The sequence below is a fragment of the Zosterops lateralis genome, assembly GCF_965231275.1.
Source record: "Zosterops lateralis genome assembly, chromosome: 11".
Taxonomy (NCBI): domain Eukaryota; kingdom Metazoa; phylum Chordata; class Aves; order Passeriformes; family Zosteropidae; genus Zosterops; species Zosterops lateralis.
The window spans coordinates 20,838,526-20,862,816 of NC_139771.1; the positions used below are offsets into that span (position 1 = coordinate 20,838,526).

Genomic DNA, 24,291 nt, shown 5'->3' on the forward strand with positions numbered 1-24,291 from the left:
GTAGGATGCCTTCAGTGGTGCAGCTGCTGTTATTTAATAATTCCCCCAGCCCATCCATCACTTCTGAATCCAGCTTTCTCCCTCCCTGATTCATGTCTTATCATTGTGTCAGTAAGGCAGCCTGAAAGATGGCTGAGAACAGTGAAAATACCTAATTATTGTTCTTTGTGGAAAAAAAAGGAAGTTTTTAAATAGCTGTAGCACAAAGCAGCTTGAATACATTTATTTTCTGTAGCGTTTCCAGGCTCACACACAGGATATTCTTTTTACTGGTTGCTTTTGTCTCCAGGATTTTTAGGATCAGCACCTAAACCCAGACTCCTTTGCTTTGTAGCTGCACACGGAGTTAAAGGAATAAAACTTGTGGTTTTCTTTGCAGGTGTGTTTTAACTCCTTGGAGTTTTGGTGTTCCTGTGATAACTCCCTTGTTTATCCCATGGAGTTTAGGTGTTCCTGTGAGCACTTACAGCCTGTTCTCCAGGGAGGCAATCAGCTGTGATAAACCAAGGAGTCAGAAAAGCTGGAAAATAGACACCAAGTTAACAGAGTGTTTATTTCTGCAGAAAGCTCACACTGGGAGCGTGTATGAAACATCCCTGAGCTGGAGATAGCATGTTCTGCTTCTTCTGCTGCAAGACAATGAGCTGGGAAAAAATAAATTGAATTACATCCATGCGTTGAAAAAAGAGAGAATAAAACAACAGCTCAGTTGACAGTGAAAAAGGAGCAGTTTCTCTTTAGAGAAACTGTGTTTGTGCTGGTGGAAGCACTTGGGCAGCTCCGTGCAGCAGGTGAATTGTGTCCCTGTGGGACACACGGAGCATCCCCAGGATCTGGGGTGGAATTTGAATGGATGTCAGGTGGGGTGTGTTGTAGCTAAATCAGTGGGGTTTAGGGTTTTTTTTTCCTTTCTACTTGTGCTGCTTTCCCTTATGACTCTGTGTTTTCATGCAGCATCTTCCCTCAGTACCAGAGATAGAAAAAAGCTTTGTCTTAAGTTGAGCCAAGGGAAATTTAGGTTAGATTGTAGAAAAAAAGTTTTTAACTGAAAGAATGATAAAGTTACTGGAATGATCTGCCCGGGGAGGTGGTGGAGTCACCATCCCTGGGTGTGTTTAAGGAAAGACTGGATGTGGCACTCGGTGCTGTGGTTTATTGAGGTGTCAGGGCTGGGTTGGACTTGATGATCTTGAAATTTTCTTCCAACCTGGTGATTTTGTGATTCTGTGGCTCTCAGGTGCTCCAGGTGCTGGCAGGTGCCCCATGGGTGTCTCTCTCCCAGTCTCTGGGGGTTTCCCTGCTGACATTTCCCTGCATTACCATCCCCTTGGGGAACCCCCCAAGTCCCTGCTGCCAGAGGAGTGAAGTCCTGCAGGCCCATCCTGGCGGGCTCTGCTTCCTCTCAGGAACATTTGTTGTTCCCATCTGCAGTTTAGCCCAGCAGGGCTGGCTGCCTCCCATCCATCCCTGGATCCAGCTGTCTGTGCTCCCGGATCCAGCGTGGCTCTGCTGCCTTGGCTCCCTCCACTCGCTTCCCTTATTTGGTAACGCTCAGCTCTTCAGCCCTTCCTGGAAAGGGGCTGTTTTACTACTTTAGGGACTATTTTCCACTTTCATTTTTGATCTCTAAAGCCCCGTGGATTGTGTTTCAGCAGCGCTGCTGGCACGGCTTAACTCTTAAGTGCTGTCAGACTGGAATATTGTGCTTTTCAGAAGTGCTTGGCTGTTTTCTTGCTGCTGCGGAGGCAATATATGGCAGCACTTGTGTTTACGGGGTATATACACCTTGTCAGCACAACCTGCTTATTAAAATGACTTCCAGAGTGCAGCCTTCAGTGCTGAGATTACGTTCTGGAGGCCAGATTTTAATTAGCTGCATGATTTGTTGGCGTTTTCCGTGCCGTGTTCCCGGGAGGGGAAGCGGCACCCAGCGCCGGAGCGAGCCTGGACAGATTGAGCTGCATCACTTGATAAGGCTCAGCAGAGCATCTCTGGGCCCCTGCCAGAAAGGATGGGGACTGGTTAAAGTGGAGAGAAGGGAGAGGCCTTTGGGAGGTGGAAGACTCGAGTCCAGCAGCAGAAAGCAAGGAATAAAACTTCCAGATGTGGGCAGAGGTGTTCTGCTGGGTTTGCCTGGGAATGCAGCAGGACTCTGCTCTGTGACTCTGCTCTGTTCAGCTCCAGAGTGTTGTTTCCTATAGTTAAAGCAGACCTGACTTTTTTTTTTTTTTCATTTATCTTTTGCTTTATTAAGCCACTTTCTAGGAGGCTGAACATCTGTGGCAGCTCAAACCTCCTGGGTGCTGCCCATGTCTGCCCACAGTGTTTGGTCACAGCTGGCTGTGCTCTGTGAGCTCTGCAGAGCAGACACCAGCCTGGGAATTCACTCAGGATCTGTCAAAGGCTGCATCCAGAGAGGAGGAGGAGGATGGTGGGCACCTGGCAGTGAGATAGGGAAGGATCCATGGTGTGGGAACTGTGGTTAGAAAAGGAGTTGTCAGTGCTGTGCTGTGACAAAAAGTGCAGTTGCTGCCTTGGGAAAATACAGAAAAAGAAACGCTGCGAAAAAACAGGAATTATTTTTTCCAGTTTTTGCTCTCTGGCAGAGCCTCAAGTGAAGTTTCTTGTACTTCCAGGAAGGTATGAGAGAAAATCCAGGAGGGGAATGGGCAGGAGTGCCACTGGCCAGTCTCACATCTCAGAACCTCTGGGACAGAGCAGCCTGCAGATATTGCTGGGAGAGGGAGAAATTCTCCTCTGCCATGTCCATGTGGAGAGAGAAGAGAACCATGGCATGAAACTGCAGAAACGAATCAGTTAGATACAGAAATGGAAGGCTGGGAGGGATCACTTCAGATCTTTGTGCCAGGAATGGAGCTAATCTGCCCTTGGAAAGGAAGGATGAGCTCAGGAAGTTCTCCAGCCCTGGGAACCTGCATTTGGAATTCTGCAGGAACCAGTGAACCCAGAGTTCAGGGCAGCACCTGGTGCAGAAGGAAAGATACAAATAAGCAATTCAGGCAAGGGATCCCAAGTGCTTCATTAGAGTAAGAAAAATTGAAGCACTAAATTCAATTTTATTATTTCTTCCATTCTTCCAACCAAGGCCTCAATAATATTATCAAATATTTATTTAATCTCCCTACGTTTTTCTTTGGCAACACAGTTTTTCTTGAAGCCAAATCCATTTAAGAGCTTGAAAATGGAGCTGCTTTATTGAACAGCTGAAAAAATTTGCCTTTTTCCCTTGCCCGATGCTTTGGTGGCTCGTTCCTTGTGACACTCACAAGAAACTATTTTTTAAATAGAAATGACTTTTATTGTGCTGTTCAGTCAGCTCTGTCTAATGGCACAGCAGTGTTCTTTCCATGCTGGTCAACACTGACGCTTCCAGAGGGGGTTGGAAATTTGATATTCCCTTGTTCTTCCTGTGCTCAGGCTGTCCAAGCTTTCCCTGCCTCCTGCCCCCACTTCCTGCCCTGTTTTCAGCAGGAACTTTCATCCGGAAAAGCAGGAGCGAGTGAAGGAGCAAAATGTGAGAGTGAAATCCAAGGGGTGAAGCAGCCAAAGTGAAATGAAATAGGGCCAGAAAATAAATATGCTTTTGGTTTGCTGCCAGGGGGAGATGGAGACTGAAAAGACCCAAAGATGTTGAGGAGGGAATGTCTGTCCTGAGAATGGTGTTGGTGTCTCACTGGGAGATTTGTCATGGAAACTATTAAAATGGAGATGGGGAATGATTTCCTGGGTCAAGGAACCACAACAATTTACTTAAAACTGCCCCTGCAACTCATATGACATCAGTTTGCTGAATTCCTTTCATAAAAAGTATGAATCTTTGTGTGTAAAAATTGATTTTCAGCACTTGTGAGGGAGAGAAAAGGATGGTCCTTCAATTTATCCAGGTGACAATTCGTTCAGGGTTTCTTTCCATGCTGGACCAGAGATGGAGCTGAGCTAAGACAGAGCCTCTCACTGGGACCAGCAGATTCCTTGGGATCCTGGGTTAGCTCACATTAATGTGTGCAGCTCTGAAACCCTCACTTGAGGTTATTTTTCCTCTCTTTTCCCATCTCCTCAACATGAAGAGTTTTTTTTCCTGATTTATATCTGTTATAAGCCAGGAGCCACCAAGGTGCTTTGATGATTTATAAAGAGATTATTCTTAATTATCTTCTCCTGGTGGACGTGAGGCATTGTGTCCATAAATGAGGCTGTACTTTAATGCCTCCAGGGGTACCTGGTGCATTCACTGTGTCTTTTACAGCTTTTTCTGGGGATCTTGTTCTGTTTTATCATCTCTTGTAGCCAGTGTTGCCCATCCAGGGACAGAAGACAAGGAGAGGAATGGTTTTCTTGCTTTTTGAGCCTGAATGGATGTCAGATGGGATGTGTTGTAGTTAAATCACTGGGATTTAGGAGGTTTTTTTTTTTCTTTCTTCTTGTGCTGCTCTCCCTTCTGGCTCTGTGTTTTCACGCAGCATCTTCCCTCAGTACCAGAGATAGAAAAAAGCATCTGGTCTTTCCTGCAAATGTTTCCTTTTGGAACTGCCTGTATATCCAGTGTCTAAATATTTCTCTCTTTTCGAGTAGCAGTTTTCTTTTTGAAGGAGACCAAAGAGGTTACGTGTAGAAATAAAACAAACACTGATGTGTCCTGGACTCTTTGGAACACAAGGTGTTTACTCAAAGGTGAATTTCTCAGGTCAGCTTTTAGCAGACATTGATACCCAGTGTCCAGCTCTCAGGTAGATAATTTTTTCTCTCTCTGAAATCTCTGTTCAGTCTTCTTCCTTTGCTTTGATACCTCAGCTCCAAGTTAATAACAATTACATTACTTCCTGTGCTGTTCCAGCTTGAACAAATGAAGCAGCAATTCCCATTGGCAGGGCTTTGCATAAATGAATATAATAGCAGGAGGGTGGTTACCCTCGTGTCTTGCAGATAGGAGGTGAGGGTGGTTATTTTAACATAAAAATTAGAATATATTTAGATCACAAATCGTGCACGCTCTCAATTTAAATGTTGGTTTGCAAGGACGATTTTTCCCTCTTTATTCTGCTTTAAAAAGCAAAGCATTGAAAGCCCTTGAAGCACAAGATGCAGCAGCACAGAGCAAGGAGGTAACAGGCATCATCATGGCCCAAACCCTTAATAATTTTTGTCATGTAATTAGTTCAGGGTTTGCATCCTGAGTGATTGGGCTGCTCTGCAGAGAGATGTGATGGCTGCGAGATCTTGGGGCCTGGAATAGAATCCCAGAATGGGTTGGAAGGGACCATAAATCCCATTTGTTCCACTGCCATGGCAGGGACATTCCCACTATCCCAGGCTGCTCCAAGCCCCAGTGTCCCACCTGGCCTGGGACATTCCAGGGATCCTGGGGCAGCCCCAGATTTCCCTGTTCCCTCCCAATGCCCTGTTCCCCACTGGTGAAATGGCAGAACTGTTGGCAACATGAGGCTGGGATTCAGTTGAGTTCTTCCAGCAGGCTGGATGTGCAGGGCCCAGGTTTGGTTTCCTGGAGGGATGGATGGATGGATGGAGGGAGGGATGGATGGATGGATGGATGGATGGATGGATGGATGGATGGATGGATGGATGGATGGATGGATGGATGGATGGATGGATGGATGGAGCTCCTTTGGGACCACAAAAGCAAAGCTGTTGTGCTCTCAGCAAAGCCTGATCGCTGCAAATTGAGAATGAAAGGATGTCTCCTCATCACAAAGAGAGTCCTTTCAGCAGGATCAGGGTCTTTTTTTCTCTTCCTTCATGGAAATGCAGGAATGATTAATAATCAAACGCATTTCTGTAGCTGCTTTTGTTCTATATTCTTTGAGCCTCTTAGGCTGTCATCTATTAATTTTACATCTCAGAGGGAACAGAAGTATAGAAATAGATGATGGAGTAATCTGAGGGTTTCTGAAAAGGTGAAGCTTGTCTGTGATTGAACACATGGATTTTGTATTATTCTAAATCTCCAGTGTGAAAATACTGAATTTGAGCACAGGAGAGGTCTTCATTTTCTCTTTAAATAAACTCCTCATCTTGTGGGCCATTACCATCCTTGTGAGTGTATTAAAGCCGTGCAATTTTGTGAATACAAAGTCAACAACTTCTATTTACAGTATCTCCATCATTGCCAGCTCTGTTACTTCTCCATTGCTGCTATTCTTTCGTATTTAAAATAAAAAGAAAAGATACTATCTGTGGGTTTATTCTCTCCTGTGAGCAGGCTTTGGCCTTGGGAAAATATCAGGTATCTAAGTATAGAAAAGTCTTAAGAGAAAATGCTAAATTTCAGCAGGGAATTGCTGGTTTTCCTTTAATTTTAGTTTTGCTCTGCAAAAATGAGTTTGGTTTTTTCCAAGTAATGAAGAAACAGCTGTGTTGGTGTTAAATGTTCAGTGGATTTGTAAGTGACTTATATAAAGAGCTTCATCTTTATAGATTTCCCTCATTTGAAAGCGCCCTAAAGTATGATTTTTTTGTGAGGGGGAGTAATTCCTTTTGGTTCTTACCTTTCTCCAGTTGGCATTTTGGAGAGTCTGGGTTTAAAACCCAAAATAACGACGCACCTTTTTGTTGCCAACGAGAAGGATTCGATCCCTGCTCTCTCCAACTGCAGGAAAGTTGGTGAAGACCTTCTCCTGAGTGCTTAAAATAGGCAGTGGAGATTTGGAAAAAATGATGAGCGGTGGATTGCACAACCAGCCTGGCTGGAGCTGAAACTGCTTCCAGATCTTTCTGGAACAGGAAAGGGCAGAGGGAGGAAAATGGGCTGGGAAGCCCCAAAAACTGATCTGAGCTCTGGCACAGCCAGGATGGCACCTGGAGGAGCTACAGAAAAGAGAGGAGAGGGACAGGACAAGGGGAAATGGGTTCCCAATGCCCCAGGGCAGGGTTGGATGGGATATTGGCATTAAATTCCCTTTTGAGGTTGGGGAAGCCCTGGAACAGGGTGCCCAGGGAAGCTCCTGGATCCCTGGAAGTGTCCAAGGCCAGGTTGGACAGGATTTGGAGCAATCTGAGTGTCCCTGCCCATAGCAGGGGGTGAAACAGGCTCATCTTCCAACCCAAACCATTCCATGATTTGTAAATCTTTTCCATTCTCCATTCATTTGGAGCTTTGGGTGTCATCAGTGCCTGCTCAGGAGCTTTCTGAGCTGCCCTCATAGACCAAGGGTAGAATTGACATGATGGCAACACTTAATGCCCCAAACAGTGGGAAAAGCCTCTGAAAGGGGGACAGGAATTACTTAAGAATGTTTGACTCAAGTATATCTAGGCAGTTTTGTATGAAAGAAGGTGATGGTGCCTTGGGTGGGCTCTGAAATACTCAACTCCCTTCTCCATATCATTTCAGCCTCTCTAACCTTGGTATTTGCCATTTTGGACAAACCTTGCATTATATTTTCAAATAATCTTATTAACGTGCTACCTAAATGTGACTTAAATTCCTGTGTGGTGGAGTCTGTTGTGAGAAAAAGAAAAAACTCAGTCTTTAAAATGGGGCGTTTGAGATGGGGCTGCTTGGGCTTGGACTGGAGGGAAGGGTTGGAAGTTTGGAAAAGAAAAAAGAAAAAGCTGGAAAAGCTTTTTGGAAAACAAAAACTCAGTCTTTGTCAGGTTTTTCATTGTGTTATGAGAGCAAAAATGGGGCATTGGAGATGTGGCTGCTTGGGCTTGGACTGGAGGGAAGGGTTGGAAGTTTGGAAAAGAAAAAAGAAAAAGCTGGAAAAGCTTTTTGGAAAAGAAAAAAGAGACATCTCAGTCTTTGTCAGGTTTTTCATTGTGTTACGAGAGCAAAAATGGGGCGTTTGAGATGGGGCTGCTTGGGAAGGGTTGGAAGTTTGGAATCTGTGCTGGGTTGGGAAGGAGCACAATCTAGTCAAGAAGAGAGAAGAGAAAATGAGAAAAGCATAGAATAGAAGGAATTGGGAGTTGGAATAACATCGCTGGCAAGTTCCCCCCTTCCTTTGAGCCCCAAAATACTTTGGAACACGGGGGTTTCTCTCCTCCCTTTGCCCACTCCCCTGTACTGCCGGGGCAGGCAGAGGGGAACCAATCCTGGCCGGGATATTTCGGGGAGCTGCAGGTGGCAGAGCCCCATGTGGGCTGTAATGTCCCACCAGTGAGAGTGTTCATCTCTCACGTGGCAGAGTCACAGCCTCACTTTGTTCACTGACGGAAGAGCAGGATTTGGCTGGGACGTTTTGAAATGCACATTTAATGCGTGCCCGTGTAGCCTTCATCATCCTGGTGGGGTAGTGGAGGATTATGCAATCCCCGTTTTTTTCCTGCAGGACCTTTGTTGGGTGTTCAGGCTCGATGTGTCGTGATTTCATCAACAGTGACGTAGTATTTTATTTTTATACTCCTCCATTGTGCAATTCTGCCATTTTTCACTGTATATCATGAAGATCTGAAAGGAGAACGCATTCCTTTCTGGTTAATATGCAACAAACAGTCTATAAAAAGATGTCGTTACTGTGCAGTAATTGCTTTATTTATCACCTTTCCTATGTGGCTAAAGCTGCTGGAATCACTGAGTGGAGCAGAGAGATGATGGCTTGGGCTGCTCTGCCTTGGCTTTTTAATTTTTGGCTTTGGATTTTCAGCTCCTGTTGTAGAAATAGACCCAAATTCCATAAGGATGGTGTATGACAGGAGCGGGTTTATCTTGCACAGTCATCGGGACTGTGGGTTACAGATCAATGACCACGATGGGGCTCAGCCAGCACATCCTTGACTCTGTAAACATCCAAGGCAAGGGGGTCTGGAGATCTGAAAGTCTTCTGGCCATAAAGTTCATGTTGTTTGACCTGTGGTGAAATACATTTGGTGGCCATATGAGGGTGAAAAAGGCAAAGTTGAACTTCTCAACCACTTCAGAAATGGGTTTCATAGAACAAATACTAGGAAAAAAAATAATATTGGATGCTTTTCATTGTTTGTTTTAGATCTGTAGCTTTGTTACTAGGGAGAAAACCTAAGGAAAACATGTTGTGCTTTCCCTTCTTGCACTGGCCAAGGTCAAACTCTTGTAGCCCTCTCTGGCTTCAGGCAGGAGAGGGGGTTACTTGCAGTTAACAATTTGGAAGTTAAGCCCAACTTGACAACTTTCTTGACTGAAGAGGATGGAGAGAAGTGCACTGTGACTAAATCTAGCATACAATTAATTCTTCTCTGCAGTTCTGTGTGTTAATTGCTGTCATTGTGTGAACTGATGGTTTAAGCAAAAATAGAAAATTTTATAACTGGTGTGTTGCTTACAATGCAGAGTCTTAGCTCGGAGTGCCAGCCCGCAGTGGCTTTTTGAATCTCTGCTGTGCTGTCAATCTCTGTGAATCATCCTGATGGAAATGAAAAAAAAAAAGAGCACAAACCTGGGAAGTGTGGTTTGCACTTTTCCTGGTGGTTCAGCAGCCCCAGGCTGGCAGTGTGGATGCAGTGGAGCTGAGTGTTTCTGCAGAGGTGCAGCTCAGTCTCCCTCCCTGTGCCCTGAGCTCTGTCCTGCCCCAGTGTCACTCTGCCAAAGCGCCCAATGCCATACCCAGCTCCTGCCAGGTCTGTTTTGGGGTCCTGGGCTGGTAAACCAGGGTGGAATGGGATGATCTCTAAGGTCTTTCCAATCCAAACCATCCTGGGATTCTTCACCCTTCAGTGAGAGGTGTTTGATGCTGCCTGGTGTGCTCTGGGGATGGATTAGAGTAAAGACAACGAGCAGAGTGACAATGTCCATCTCAAACAGCATCCAGAGGTGAAATTACCAAGCTCTGTCTCAGCCCCTTCAGCAACTTCAACCTCTGCCAGAGCTGCCATGACCTGGAGTTCCTCCCTTTGTGGTTGATGTGCCTCCAGAGTTTCCATGAACAGGCAGCTCTGTTTTTCAGAAACCCCAGGTGGGTTTCTCCTCCCCTTGCTGCTTCCCCACCTGCAGTGCTTGGCCATGGGGATACACCTGGAGAAAGGCTGTGTGAACAAGGAGCCTGAAGCCTCACAATCCACCCTGCTGCCAGCCAGGCTGGGAACAGCCTCCTGGCTCTTCTGGTACTTTGTTTGAACTTCTGAGCTGCTACTTTAGGCGCTGCCTTTGAATAGCTGAATTTATTTTTTTGTGTGTTCCGTTGCTTAGCGACGACGGGAGGAGAAACAGTCACTGCAGCTCATGTGGGTTTATTACTGATAAGTTAGCATCTTCTAATACAGAAATGTATTTTTAATAAGATTAATGAGCTGTGATTCCTGACTTTTGCCAGGCAGAATGTTAAATAAAGGGTGTTGCTGCATTGGGGATAGAACCTGACAGCCTGAGGGGTTTGATGTTACCTCAGGCCATGCCTTGGATGTCTCTGCTTGTTCAGGCTGTTGTTTGAGGGTGTTTTATGCTGCTGCCCCTTCATTAAGTGGGGAGTTTCTCCTATTCTTTTTTTACCTAGCAATAGAAGGGATTTGATTTAAAAACTGACAACAACAGTGAAAAAAAATCCAAAGCAAACCCCACCCCAACCTGACAAAGTTTACCTGCTGAAGTATAAAAACTCCAAGCTGGAAGTGCAGAAACCAACTCTGTTTGCCTGGGAAAGCACTGGAACGTGTTCCCATTTTAGTCTGATCCTGTTTTTTGACTGGGACAAGTTATAAATTTTCTGCTCTTGCATCAGATGTTGGCAGCAGCAGTCAGTTTTTATCATTCATGGGGCAACATTCCCGTTACTCAAAAAAGCCTTCTGTCTGATCGAGAGCTTTTTGGGATTTGTTTATAAAGCTTTCCTCGCCGCTGGAATATTTGGAGAGCCTTAGCAGCGAGGATCCAGATAATTGTGAGTGGCTGCAGCCATCCCTGTGTTTGTTCCATGTTTTTCTAGATTGCCTGTTCAAGCTGTGTCCCATGAACCGCTACTCGGCGCAGAAGCAGTTCTGGAAGGCAGCAAAGCCAGGAGCCAACAGCACCACGGATGCTGTGCTGCTCAATAAACTGCACGTGAGTATTCCCATTCCTCACCCTCAGCACTCACACCCATCCTGCTTCAAATGAGGGTTTTCCAGCCAGCTTGGCATGGAGTGTGTGCAGAAATAAATTGGTGTGAGATGCCTTTGGAGGCGTTCGCTGCGAGGCTTCAATCCTCTGGTTTATGGCAGAATCATGGAATAAACTGAGTTGGAAGGGACTCACAGGGATCATCCCACCTCCTGGACCTGCAAAGGCACCCCAATAATCCCACCTTGTCCCCAAGAGTGTTGTCCAAAACTCAGGGCAGTGCCCAGCACCCTTGAGGAAAGAACCTTTCCCTGATGTCCAACCCAAACCTGCCCTGGCACAGCCCCAGCCCTTCCCTGGGTTCTGTCCCTGTCACAGAAAGTGAAAGGGCAGAACCCCCTCCTGTTCCTGCTCAAGGTCTGTGTCCCCCAGCACTGTGTCCATGGGAGCTTTTGTCTTTACCCTGTGATAGAGATAAAAGTGCTCCAGAGGAGCATTTTGGGTATAAAAAGCATAAAAAAGGGACTTTTGAAAGCATTTCACAGAGGAGTCTCAGCACTGCATCTCAGCCTGGGAAATCAGGAGCTGCTGGTCTGATCAATCTATTGGGACTGCTCAAACAAACATCTCTGCTGTTGATGCATGGAAAGGTTGATGGGTAATTATGAGTAATTACAAGGCCAGACAGCCTCTCCTTCCGTATTAGCTTGCAGTATTTAATATTTTCTGGGTAAAATGTTGACATTCAGCAGCTGAAAACTCAGTAAGGCAGTTGATTGCTGTTTTTAGAGCTCCTATATAAAAAAAAAAGCCAACTTAACTTAAATACCATCTGTTGACTTTAGAGTTAAATAAACTCAGTGTTTATGTTAAAATTACATAGCTGGAGTACTTCATGTCAAAATTACAATTCTGAATATTTTTAGGTGCTTTAAGCCTATATTAAGCTCATTGTAGCCTGGAATATGAAATGGCCCCGTAGGAGAGTGTCACTTGCTGATTGCCATATGGCTGCCTCGCTCCTGCACTTCACAAAGGCCCACTGGTGGACTCCTTCTGCTTCAAGAAATGTATTTATAACCCAAAAAGTATCAGCTTGGCAGGGACAAAGCTATTTTGGTGGCACAAAGCTCCCTCACCTGGGCCATGTTCCTCATGTTGATGAGGGGGGTAGGCTGTGGCAGCAAGTTTGGAGTGATTTGGGTTCAGGAAAAGGCAGAATTCATGGGTATTGACAGAAAATAGAGTTTGAATGCTGCAACATGTAGAAGAAAAAGGCTTTGGAATTGCCCTGGATTATATTTTCATGTGGAGTTGTCTCCAGTGCAGGTGTTTGGGACCTGTCCCTGCTCATCTGACACTTGACCCTTTAGTGCCAGAGTCCTGGAAATACAGGATGTGATCCCTCCAGGGTGGGATCCCTCCAGGGTGGGATCCCTCCAGGGTGGGATCCCTCCAGGGTGGGATCCCTCCAGGGTGGGATCCCTCCAGGGTGGGATCCCTCCAGGGTGGGATCCTTCCAGGGTGGGATCCCTCCAGGGTGGGATCCTTCCAGAATGAGTTTTTTCCAGCATTAGCCTGAGCCCAGTAATGTCTGCACAGAAATGTCCCACCAAGACCTGCTTGATTTGGAGAGAAAGGATTTGAGCACCTTACAATTCTATTGGGGACTATTTAGTCTGCATCACTTGGACATAAAGTCTGATGGGCTGAATCAGGTCTGCAGTGACCCAGGGCTTGAAAATAACTGTGTCCCATGGATATCACTCACAGCAGAACTTCTTCCTGCCAGTCCTGTGTGTCCATGGGTCAACTTTTCCATTTGCTGGCACAAGGAGTGCTCCAAACCCTCTGTGCCTGTGCTCCCAGCTCTGAGCTCTGCCCAGGAGGAGATTTCTTTATCAGTGCATTGCATTTCCAATGCAGCTGATGATGCAAGAAGTCTTCATCATCATCACTTGCCTTTTTTGGCTTCTGTTTGTCTGCTGGTGGAATTTATTGTCTGCCACGGAGCAGCTCCATGCTGAGGTCAGGTTATTTTAAGTTAATGCCATTTAAGGGATTTCAAATCTGGGACACTTGTCTCTCTCTCTGTGGTCGCAGCGTCTGAGCTGCTTGAGGAGCTGACATCTAGTGGCCAGAAAAGTGGTTTTCCTGGAGTGGCTGGCAGGTTTGGAAGGCGTTTTTTAAATACATCCCAAGTCCTTGTTGTACTTTTACAGAAAGAATTATTTTCTGTGTTTGAAATAAATGTGGCACTCAGTGTGGCAGGGCAGTCCTGGCTGTGCTGGTTGTTATTTGGGAGGGCTCTGGTGACTTGAAGCCTTTTCTTGACAGAATACTTGGAAATCAAGCAAAAAAAGTTATATTTTAGTAATACAGAGAAAATTGTGTCGCATTGCATGACTGAATAATATTTTGAATTTGAAGGAGTAGCTGTATCTCAGGTTTTCCTGGAGTAAAAATCCAGTTTTCATACCCAGCACAGCGTCTGAAAATAGCACATTTTCAGAGCTGGGGAAATTCTCTAACAGTGTGCAAATAGCTGTTCTTTTGTCCTGCTACTTCACCTCACTGTAGTGAGGAACTGTGGGCACTTCTCTTCTCCAGGAGAAACCTGGACCCACCACAATCCTTGAGAACCAAACCATAATCCTCGATGCTCAGCCTCCTAAAAAGTCCAATTTTAAATTGCTCTCCACCTCCAGATAGCACTTAAAGCAAATACAGAATTATGTTTTTAATTTAAAACATCATTTTGCCTGTAAAGTGAAGTTCTTTACCAAATGAAATCATTTAAACACAACCTGGGCCAAATAACTCACTTTAAAAACAAGAACGGCAAGAGGCTCATCGTTAATTATTAATGAGGTCTTTGTGTCATTATAATAATTTGATTTTGCAAGGGCTTTCCCTTTTCCTTTCCCTGCCAGTGTGGTGCAGGAATGCTCAGCTGGGGATTTATCATCTCAGGGAGCACAAACCCAGGTGTGGGGAGTGGGGAACTCTCAAATCCAGAGCTGCATTTTTATTATTCCCAGTGACCCTGCTGGATTGGAGCCTCCTGGAAAACACAGCCTGGAGGGCAGCTGGAGCCTGTAGTGGCAAAGAAAAATAAATAATCAAAATTGAGGTTCTTTCATTCACTTTGTGTAGAAAAGAAAACAGAATTCCTGGCTGGAGTTGTTACCCATCCCTTTTTCACTTTTTCCCCCCCAGGTATCTGCCTTCTGTCTTGTTTGAGCTTTTCATCTCATGTCTTATTCCAGAATTTTGTCCAATTGTACCCAAATTACAGGTTATTTAAATGATGTGTGTCTATCTCCCCAAACAGTCGAAAAAAGGGAATTGAAAATTACACTGTTGGAAGCTGGAAAAAGAGGAAATTAGGCTCTTTCAGATTCTCGCTGTTTTTACAGTCCTTTGAAATAATCTCGAAGAAAAGGGAGTTTCATGAAAGCCCCTTTTTCTAAAACACTCAGCAATTGAACTGTTCCCCTTTAATTTCAGCATGCGGCGGATTTGGAAAAGAAACAGAACGAAACTGAAAACAGAAAACTGCTGGGAACAGTCATCCAGTATGGGAATGTCATCCAGGTAGGCTGTGAGCATCTGTGCAGGCTCCAGAGGATTTAGGTGAAAATTCCCTGCCCAGTGGACTCCAGATTTCTGGGATTCATGGACAAGAGTCTGTAGTGTTGCCAGGTTCCACCATGCTCTGAAGTGGGAAGCAGGGCCTGGGTGTTGTATCTATGATGAGGTCAGTTCTCTATTATGGGTTAATTGTGTTTGGTTTTGAGGTCACCATTGATTGTTTTCTTCAGAAATACTCATTAGAGCTCTCATTAGAGTCGTTGGAAGGTGGTACATGCACAGCACTAAATATCCTCTCACAGTGAAATGTCGACACTTAAATCATAAAGTGACACAGAGAGGAGGAAAATCAATAGGAATAGTTACATTTGCTGTTAGATGAGACCAGGGAAAGCAAGAGAAGAGCAGGAGGAGCCACTTAGTCCTCAACATTTCACAAGCTTCGGTGCTGGGTTTTTTCAGACAGGTTGTTGTAAGTGATGAGGGCATCTCCATGTGTTTGTCCTGGCTGGGAAAGGGCCAGTTGGATTAACTGGAGGTGTTTTGTCCTGTGTCTCTCTGTGTGAGTGGAATTGTGCCTGACTCCATCAGTACCTGTCCACAATCCACTTTGCAGTCCTGTGTAGCATTGCACGCTCGGGTGATTGAGGGGAGGAAGAGGAGCATTCTTAGAACTGAACTCTGATTCTTATTCTAGCTGCTTCACTTAAAAAGTAACAAATACTTAACAGTAAATAAGAGGCTTCCAGCTCTGCTAGAGAAGAATGCAATGAGGGTGACCTTGGACGAAGCTGGAAATGAAGGCTCCTGGTTCTACATCCAGCCCTTCTACAAACTGCGCTCCATCGGGGACAGTGTAAGTGCTGCCAGCAGGATCCTCACACTCCCCTTTGCCCTCAGCCTGCATTTGGGAGGCCTCTCTTGCAATTAATGCACTGCACAGATCTCCCAGTGCGTGATGATGATGCAGGAACAACCTTTTTGCTATGCTGTCATGAGGGGGAGGAAAATTGCTATGGTAACTCGTATTTTGGAAACGTGGAGTGATCTAACATTGGAGGGAATAAGGGACCTAATTAGGCTGGCCTTGCACAGTTTCCTGCTCAATTCAAAATGGTAGGAAGTGTTGAGCTCCGTCAGGAGGTTTGGGAAGGAATAATTAGCATCTTGGTTTTCAGTGTTGTCAGCTCAGAATCAAAATTCGTCACCACCTTGGATGTGAGGCGTGAGGTAATGAGGAAGTGAAGTGCTCCTGCTCACGGGAAATTTTTAAATGCATTGCCGTTTTCATCCCTTCTTTTGTAACATCTGACTCACTTGGGTATATAGAATCTTCCTAAAAGCAGGAGGTCACGAGCTTCAGTGTGCTCTGGGGGTCAGCCCAGGTGTGTTTGGCACCTAAACAGGGTGAATTTATCAATCAGCCATTATTTATCCTGTAGCCCCATCTGCACCAGAGCTCAGTCTGTTGCTTCTGCAAAGCTCTGAGTCCAGTAGCATAGGGCTTTTTGCCTCAGTGGCTGAGTTTGGGGAGCTAAATTGTGAACCAAACAGAATCCTGGTGGAATATTCTCAGACTGGCATCTCTCCAGCCTGCAAAAAGGTGATTTCCTCCCATTGCTCCCATTAAAAAAAAAAAAAAAAAAAGGAGAAAAAGAGCTTTCTCAGGGTGCAAATTTGTCTGATGCTGCACTTCTCTGCAGGTTGTCATTGGAGACAAAGTAGTCCTGAATCCTGTCAATGCTGGCCAGCCTCTCCATGCCAGTAGCCATCAGCTTGTGGATAATCCAGGGTGCAATGAGGTAAGGGCACTTTGGCACAGCTGGAGCAGCTGCACAAACCTCTCTGTGCTTCAGCTTAGCTATTCGTGCATGGTTTAAAATTCAGCAGTTGGTTGGTACCTGTGGCACTGCTTTAGGAATTGTTATCCTGGTAATCAGTGACTTAAAAGAAAAGTCTTGGAGCTTTCTGCTTTCTCTTGGGTGCTGGCAGAGGTTTGAGTTGGATCTCTTTTGCATGATGGGCTAAAAACATGTTGTTCCTTCAAAATCAGGAGCTGTGGCACAGTGATGTGCCCTGTACTAGTCACTGTGAGGAAAATTAAATCTACCAGCACAGATTGCAACAAGTGGCTTCCAGGCAAGTCAGCTCTGAAATGAGCAGATAGAGAAAGGACTTTCCTTCTCCAGAGCAATGCAGCCAGGCCTGCAGTGTCCTGGTGAAATTGTCTAAAAAATAAAACAGTGGCTCATGGCAAATCTTGTGCAGGCACAGGACAGTGGGACTGATGTTCTGAGTTCTCCTTTCTAGGTCAACTCAGTGAACTGCAACACCAGCTGGAAAATCGTGCTCTTCATGAAATGGAGCGACAACAAGGACGACATCCTCAAAGGGGTGAGAGGCAGAGCTGTGACTGTCTGTCTGCAGCTGGGCCCTGCTGTGCCCTGCCCTGCTGACCCTGCTGTGCCTGCCTTTGGCAGGGGGACGTGGTGAGGCTGTTTCACGCGGAGCAGGAGAAGTTCCTGACGTGTGATGAGCACAGGAAGAAGCAGCACGTTTTCCTCAGGACCACGGGCAGGCAGTCGGCCACGTCTGCCACCAGCTCCAAAGCCCTGTGGGAGGTGGAGGTGAGCACTGGGGCTGCTTTCATGTAAGAACAATTCCTCCTTCTGTTCAAAAAAACCCGGTTCTATCTGTGTTCCTCCCTTTTATTTTCCTGGTGTTGCAAGTTGAAATGAAAATTCCTTGGCTTGCTGTGCACAGTCACAGTGGAGCTCTGCTCTCTGACAGTGCAGCACAGAGCTCTGGGCTTCAGGTGCTTTACAGTTCAGGGAAAGGGCACAGAGAAACATCAATGAAGTCATTTTCTTACCAGTCACAGGAGTTAAATAGCAGCTTATAATTTCCACTGTCCTGCTGAGTGTACTGAAGGCTCTATTTTTGGTGTGGAATAATGTGATTATGTATACCCTCATCTGATAGGAGGCTGCAGCCCCTTGCTAGTCTGTCTGAATTGGCTTTTTTAAATTCACTTGGCTCTTAAACAGAGTGACTAACACCTTGGCCATCACTGGCTTCTGAAAATAGCCTCAGTCTGTTGGTATTATTAGCACTGGTTTATGATTTTAAATGTGATTAAATTATGAGCTGCTTATAAGGATCAAAAAATAAATTGTAATGATGGATAGGTGTTTTTATACTCCTTTTCCAGAAGTGTCTGCTGTGACATTCAGCTTCTCCTGTAATTCAAATGAAAGTCTGGCTGTAATTAGCATTACTTGGGCATGTTATCACTGTCCAGGTGTGTGCAGTTACCTGGCACAGGTGAGAGAGTTCTTCCCTGGCAGGTACAGGTCAGCTCTGATGAGTTTTCTTTAGGAATCAAGTGTACCCACAGAGCAGCCCCCTACAGGTGTTGGAGGCTCTGCTTGCCCCACTTTGTCAGTAAATATAAATATAAATTCTTTTGTGCAGCATTGTTGCATTTGAAATATTTCCAGGAGTCTTCCCTCATCCACTTGAAACAGTCAAAAATTGAGTTATATCCACAGGGTAATGGATTTGTTGCCTTTTCTAGACCTGGCAACACATGCACATAGAGAGCACCTCCCTTAATTCATTCATAAACTGAGGTGAACTCTTCCCAGCCAGCTCAGAGCATTCCCTGCACAGTCCTGGTCACAGATAAAAGCTGGTTTTGTCTTTTCTCAGCCCCTGGTTGTGTTTGCTCTTCCCTGCACACGAAATGAGGCAGATCCTGCTGGAAAGGGGGAGGTCTGTGCTGCATTCCAGGTGTGTTCCCTGTCCCTGCAGGTGGTGCAGCACGATCCCTGCCGAGGGGGAGCTGGCTACTGGAACAGCCTCTTCAGGTTCAAGCACCTGGCCACGGGGCACTACCTGGCAGCAGAGGTACGTGGGGCTGGGCTGGCACCTCTGCCTGCCCCTGCACTGAGCTCTCCTCCTTCAGCACCTTCTCAAAATCTGTCATTTCCCACCCTAAAACTGGACACGGGGAGGGGAGGAGAGTGGTCATTTGGATTAACACAAAAATAGGTGCCAAATGGAGGAGATGAGATGAAAGAGCTGAAAGGATACCCAGTGGTTTGGGGTAGTGATGAGCTGATTACACTTTCTGTGTGAATTCTGGAGTCAGGAACTTGTGCTGCAAAGAATAGGCACTAAATAGTATCCTGTCATGTGGGCCCTGGAATCAATGTGACTTTATTAACTGATGAATAAATGGTAAATGACTGAGAGCCTTTGGGGGAAAATGAATTCAAGTGTTGGTAATTTCCCTTGAATCACTGATTTTTTGAGCAGAACTGAGTATAAAATGAAAACACTGACTTCAGACCGGTCTGTAAGAACTGCAGATGGAGAAAAGTCCAGATTAAATATCCCATTTTATATTCTTCTGATAAGCAGATTGGAAATCCAGAAGCATTTTGTCACATGCACACTTGCAAATCCTGTTCAGCAGTGATCCAGTGTAGAGCTTTTCCAGTAAATCTCAGGTTTTCTAATCAACCCAAACAAAAACATGCTCTTAGATGATGCAGGAACATCCCAGAGGAGATTGCTCACCTGATCCCTGGTTACAATAATGTTTGTCCTAAAAGATTTTCCCAAGCCACTAATTTCTAGCTGGAAATTCCACTTGCAATTTAAACAACAAAAAGAAAACCATAAAACTGGTTAACCCTCCACTTTTTCTCCTGTAGTGATTCTCCTGAAGGAGAGAAATCTCCCTGCACATTTGCAGGTTGTTTATTGTGATTTTCAGCCTGGTGAGCCGTGCTGGGTTTGGGCAGTGTGCTCTGCTGATGCTGCAGCCCTGCAGGGTCACCAGGAGAGTTTAGGTGATGCTCAGGCTGTTTCCCACTTGCAGCTGTGCTGGAGTTTTGACTGTGATTCTGTTCCATCAGGTAAACCCTGACTATGAGGAAGATGACCTGGAGTGTCAATCCTCAGTAAGTACAGGCAAGGGTATGGTCCTGCCCCTGATTGAGGAGGGCTTAGGGCTGGCCTGGCCAGGGCACAGCTGGTCCAGGCTTCCTTGTTAGTGAAGAAAATAAAAACATGAGAATATGCTCTGGAGGCTTTTAAGGCCTGTCCAAAGAGTGGGTGAAGAACCTTAGTGAAGAACCCACTTGGAGCTGAATGAACACATTCCCTGAACCCCCCTCAACTCCTCCCTTTGTGGCTTCTTTTTCTGTCTTTCCTGTTTTCCTCAACCTTTGCTTCCTTGGAGCACTGTCCTGCCAAGGGCTGGAGATGAAGTTGCTCAAGATGGGAATGGTCCCTGGGGGAATGTCCCCAGTGCTGTGCCTGTCTGACCTCTGTGGTTAAACAATTCATTCTCTCATTGTACCTTGTCTCAGGAGAGCAGGAATGGCACAGGGAGGGTGATTCCAGTGCCATCTCTCTGATTTTCCTCTGGGAGCCAGTCTGTGTTGTCAGTAAATGTTGTTGTGTCAAAAACTGAGTGTGTGGTGCTTTGTATTGACAGAAGCTTCTCTCTGGTGTCAGAGGGAACCAGCGTTGCTTCAGTAGCTGAACACAGAGAAAACTGGAACAGCACTTTCCATTGTGGGTTTTATTTATTTAGTTGGATTTGATCAGAGGGTTATGCAGCTTTCTTGGCCATTTATCCTGTGTTATGGAAGCTTTGCACCATTTGGATATGACAAAGAGCTGTTCCTTCCGTCCTTCAGAGATGGATGTGATGCTTGGAAATCCTGCAGGGTGCATTTTTCCTCCTAAAAGGATTTTTCATTAGAGCCTGGCCATTAAAACGCTTCAGATAAAATGCTTAAATTGCCCTCAGATACTGAGCTGTTTTCCTGATGACTTCTTGGTGGCATTGGCAGCTTGACTGCAGTAAACATGGTAAAAAACTGAACAAACCCCACCCACAGCCGTTGTCTGGGGGGAATCCAATACCCAGATGTTTTGTTGGGTTAATTTTTTGAAAATTAATCAATGTTGAGGTGCTTTAGATGTGCTCCTGTGATGTGTCCTGCTGACATGAGCATGGATAACACTCATGCACTGTCTCAGCTCTCTGGTTTTTCTCTTTACCACTAGATGGCAAAAATAGACCAGCAAGAACAGGCCCAGGAGCACAAAACTCAGCTCTGACAGGAAATTGCCACATCGTCCATCATTCTCTGCTGACAGGAGGGTGTAGGCTGCTTCACCCAACTTTATCCAAACTCCAGCTTGATCCAAGAGCGAGGTGTCTGCAGGGTCTCTGTGCACAGCTCAGGGTTTGATTGTTGATTCCTCCTTGTCCCTCTGAGGGCTCTGCAGGAAGGGTTTCCATGGGTGAGGTGCCAGCTCCACCTTCCAGCTCCTGTCATTTTTGGGGCTGAATTTCAGTGCTCCCTGAATTGCCCCATCTCTTGCTTTTTCAGCTTTACTGCTCCTGTTCAGCTGTGCCACAGTTTGAAGAATTGACCTGAAGGACAAGCTGTGAATGCAGAGCAGCTGGATCCCTCCCTGTATTCTGTACTCCTCCTGATGAAGGAGACAGCTGAAATTTGGAGAATTCATTCCAAGCGAGCGAATTTCTCCCAGAATTTCTCTCCAGATGGACTCTGAGTGTAGAGTTGCTCCTTCCCTTGAAGGCACACTCCCAAAGTGTATTTCTGTTCCATACAGATAACTGCCTGTTCCCATCTACAAAATCAGACTTTAAATGTCACTGCTTTGCAGCCAAGTTCATTGACTGCAAATATGTTAACTTGGGAGTATCCTGAGGCACAAGCAACACTGGATACCTTTTCCATCTGCTCCAGCATGGCAGTGCCTTCCAGCAGGACTTTGACAGGCAGGTGCCTGAGCACTGACTCCTTTGGGTGCCAGCAGCACAGAGAAGCTGAGAAATTGGTTTCTTGGTCACCTCGAAAACTGCAGCCAGGATTTAGGTGTTTGTGCATGGACAGCTGGTTCCTGTGTACCAGGACAGTGAGCAGCTTCTTCAGGGGCTGGTGATAGCTGGGAGTTCCCCAGGAAAGGGTTTGGAGAAAGTTGTTGTTCCTTTTTCTCAGTTCATCTTTGTTTTGTCCTTTCATCTGAAGCCCCAGGGTTTTGTCCAAGTGATGTGTTTTACTTTGCTAAAAGAGCCTTGGGGATTTGATGGCACCTTGGGGATAAAGATCCTTCTGCTGCCATGGCCTTTGGAACAGGTTTTTGTGCTCGAGAGCAGCACAAGCTGCAGTGTGAGCAGCAAAACTTCCAACTCCTCCATTAGCTTTTTGTTTCTCTTGCCTGGGATTGATGGATGTGGGTCCATTTTTGCTGCTGAAGCTGATGATCTCCCAGCAAGGTTGTTGGTACACGGCGTGGCTGAGTTTTTATATTTTCAGCTCATTATTTATGTGATTAGAGGGATAAATTGCAATGTGTGGGATGTGTTTGGAGAGCTGGTAGTGTCAGGATTAGGGGTCTCAGCTGATATGTGTTATCAGAAACCAGTCAGAGCTCCCAGTGTGTGTGAGGTCAGTGGCTGGGGGGGTTTGTCTCTCTGGCACTGTCCGTGAGACGTAAATTCTGTGTGCGGGGGGAGTTCCTGTGCTGCTACTCAGGAGTTACACCAAGGAGTGGTTGGCCAGAGCAGCTGCTGTCCGTGCTCCTGGTGTCCTCAGCCCAGTGTGAAGGAATGTCTCCCACACCCCAGCAGGTGTTCCCATGTAGGGAAAGGTTTAACACTCACCCCTTGCTGTTCTTATGAGGTGAAGGACCCAGAAACTTCTTTACTCTCCTGGCAGTAATTGGCTCAATGCAAAGACAAAACCACTGATGGTCTCTTTACCTGTTCCTCAAAAAAATAGCTGTTCTCTGTTGGGCCAAAAAACCCACCTAAATCATCCAATACTGAAGGGAGAGCATGAGGCTTCTCAGTGCATTTTTGGGGTGTTTTAGGAGGTGTTTGGGACCTGTTTTATATTGCCAAAAAACCCACCTAAATCATCCAGTACTGAAGGGAGGGCATGAGGCTCATCAGTGTGTTTTCAGGGTGTTGTCACAGGTGTGTGGGACCTGTCCATACACTGTGAATGGCTTTGTTCTTTGGTTTTGTATTATTTTCTTCTTTTATTAAAACCATTTTGCTTTTTCAAGACACACTCCACCACTCCATCTCTCTGGTCATTTTAAACCATTTTCTATGAAATGCTGGACACCCTCAGAGGTATTGAACTCCCCAGAGCTGCACACACCTGGCTCTGGGAGAAATTCAATACAAACCCACTGCTCCAGCAGCCTGTTGTCTGCACCCCCTGTGTGTCTGGGGCAGTGGGGGTGTCTCTTCAGGGCTGGGGCTGATCCTAGGGGGATTTTCCTGCAGCTGGACCCCGAGCAGGAGGCGGCACGGCGGGGCAGGGGAGCCCAGGAGAAGATGGCCTATTCCCTGGTGTCCGTGCCCGAGGGCAACGACATCTCCTCCATCTTCGAGCTGGACCCCACCACCCTGAGAGGGGGAGACAGCCTCGTCCCCAGGTACGCTCTGACACAGCTCCGGGGTTTTGGTGGGTGTTTATAAAGTAAAGCTGCCCCAGATTGCTCTCCTTTTATCTGTATTTGGAGTCAGGTTCCTCCTGAAATGAGTGTAGAAATCGTTAGAAAATCCTGGAGCTTCATTTGGGTGCTTTACAATTGGGGTAGAAGTAAGAAAACATCATTTTACAGATGGGAAAAGAGAGTGCCTTCCCCAGTGCCTTCCCCGCCGCCTTCCCCGCCAGGAATGACCTGAGACTAAGAGCCTCGGGTGTCTTATCAAGACATTAATTCCTGTGACCCGTCTGTGTTGTGTTGGGGTGTAACACCAACTATTTAGCACTGGATTTTCTGTTGTTTATGTGCTCTTGACTGTTATTGTGGCACCTCTTGGTGCTGAAAAGCTGCTGCCCCCTTCCAAGTCATGAGTTGCTGATGCCACTGAGAAAGCACAGCAAGTTTGTTCCATCAATTCAGCAATTCCCTGAATCATCAGGTACCCATATTTTGGAGTATCAGGGAGTTCTGGGCTGAAAACCTCAGAGGTAAGAGGAGAAACTGGCAGCTCATAGCAGTGGAAAAGTGAGGATGGGAAGAGGTTTAGATTGTTGCTGTGCAGCAGCTGAGTTACAGCAACTCAGTGGTTCTGTTTTAGAGCAGAATGTCTTTCATTAGAGAACAAACCTTCCTCAGGTGAATTCACAGGATGAGCTCAGGCAGTAAGAATGTTGTTCCAGTTGTGGTGGGCAGGGTGGACAGACTCTTCCCCCTGTTCCTGCCAGCAGCTCAGAATCCCAGCAAAGCAGAGACTTCCCAGCTGGGAGCTGACTCATGCTGGGACACTCCTGACTTTCTTTCAGGAACTCCTACGTGAGGCTCAGGCACCTCTGCACCAACACCTGGGTTCACAGCACCAACATCCCCATTGACAAGGAAGAGGAGAAACCTGTGATGCTGAAAGTGAGTTCTGTTACTTTGTGTGAGCACATCCTTTGATTCCTGAACTACCACAGGAGTTTCACTCCCTGAGCCTGTCACATACTGAGAATGTCACAGTAATGAACAGTTGCCTGTGCAAAATATTTGTTCCTAATGGCTCAGTTTCATGGTAGTTTTCTAGTTTCACTGTTCAGCTTCTACTCCACAACAGTCATCAGGAGGAGGATATTTTTCCCACTGGCTACAGCAACATTTTGCCATCTCACCTGCTG

At 46.0% G+C, this 24,291-nt stretch overlaps 1 protein-coding gene across 7 annotated transcripts in view; it reads left to right on the top strand.

The window, feature by feature from the left end:
• Positions 1-24,291, top strand: part of ITPR1 (inositol 1,4,5-trisphosphate receptor type 1) — a 162,202-nt gene that overhangs the window by 35,842 nt on the left and 102,069 nt on the right. For 4 of the 7 annotated variants that reach the window (XM_083869157.1, XM_083869158.1, XM_083869163.1 and 1 more), the window contains 10 exons: positions 10,875-10,990; positions 14,498-14,584; positions 15,279-15,437; positions 16,285-16,383; positions 16,892-16,975; positions 17,062-17,208; positions 18,395-18,490; positions 19,507-19,551; positions 22,932-23,083; positions 23,941-24,040. In XM_083869157.1, the coding sequence (XP_083725283.1) occupies positions 10,875-10,990; positions 14,498-14,584; positions 15,279-15,437; positions 16,285-16,383; positions 16,892-16,975; positions 17,062-17,208; positions 18,395-18,490; positions 19,507-19,551; positions 22,932-23,083; positions 23,941-24,040 (1,085 nt within the window). Of the gene's footprint in view, positions 1-10,874; positions 10,991-14,497; positions 14,585-15,278; positions 15,438-16,284; positions 16,384-16,891; positions 16,976-17,061; positions 17,209-18,394; positions 18,491-19,506; positions 19,552-22,931; positions 23,084-23,940; positions 24,041-24,291 lie in introns of those variants that run through there. The other 3 variants (XM_083869160.1, XM_083869161.1, XM_083869162.1) reach the window with 2 other exon arrangements.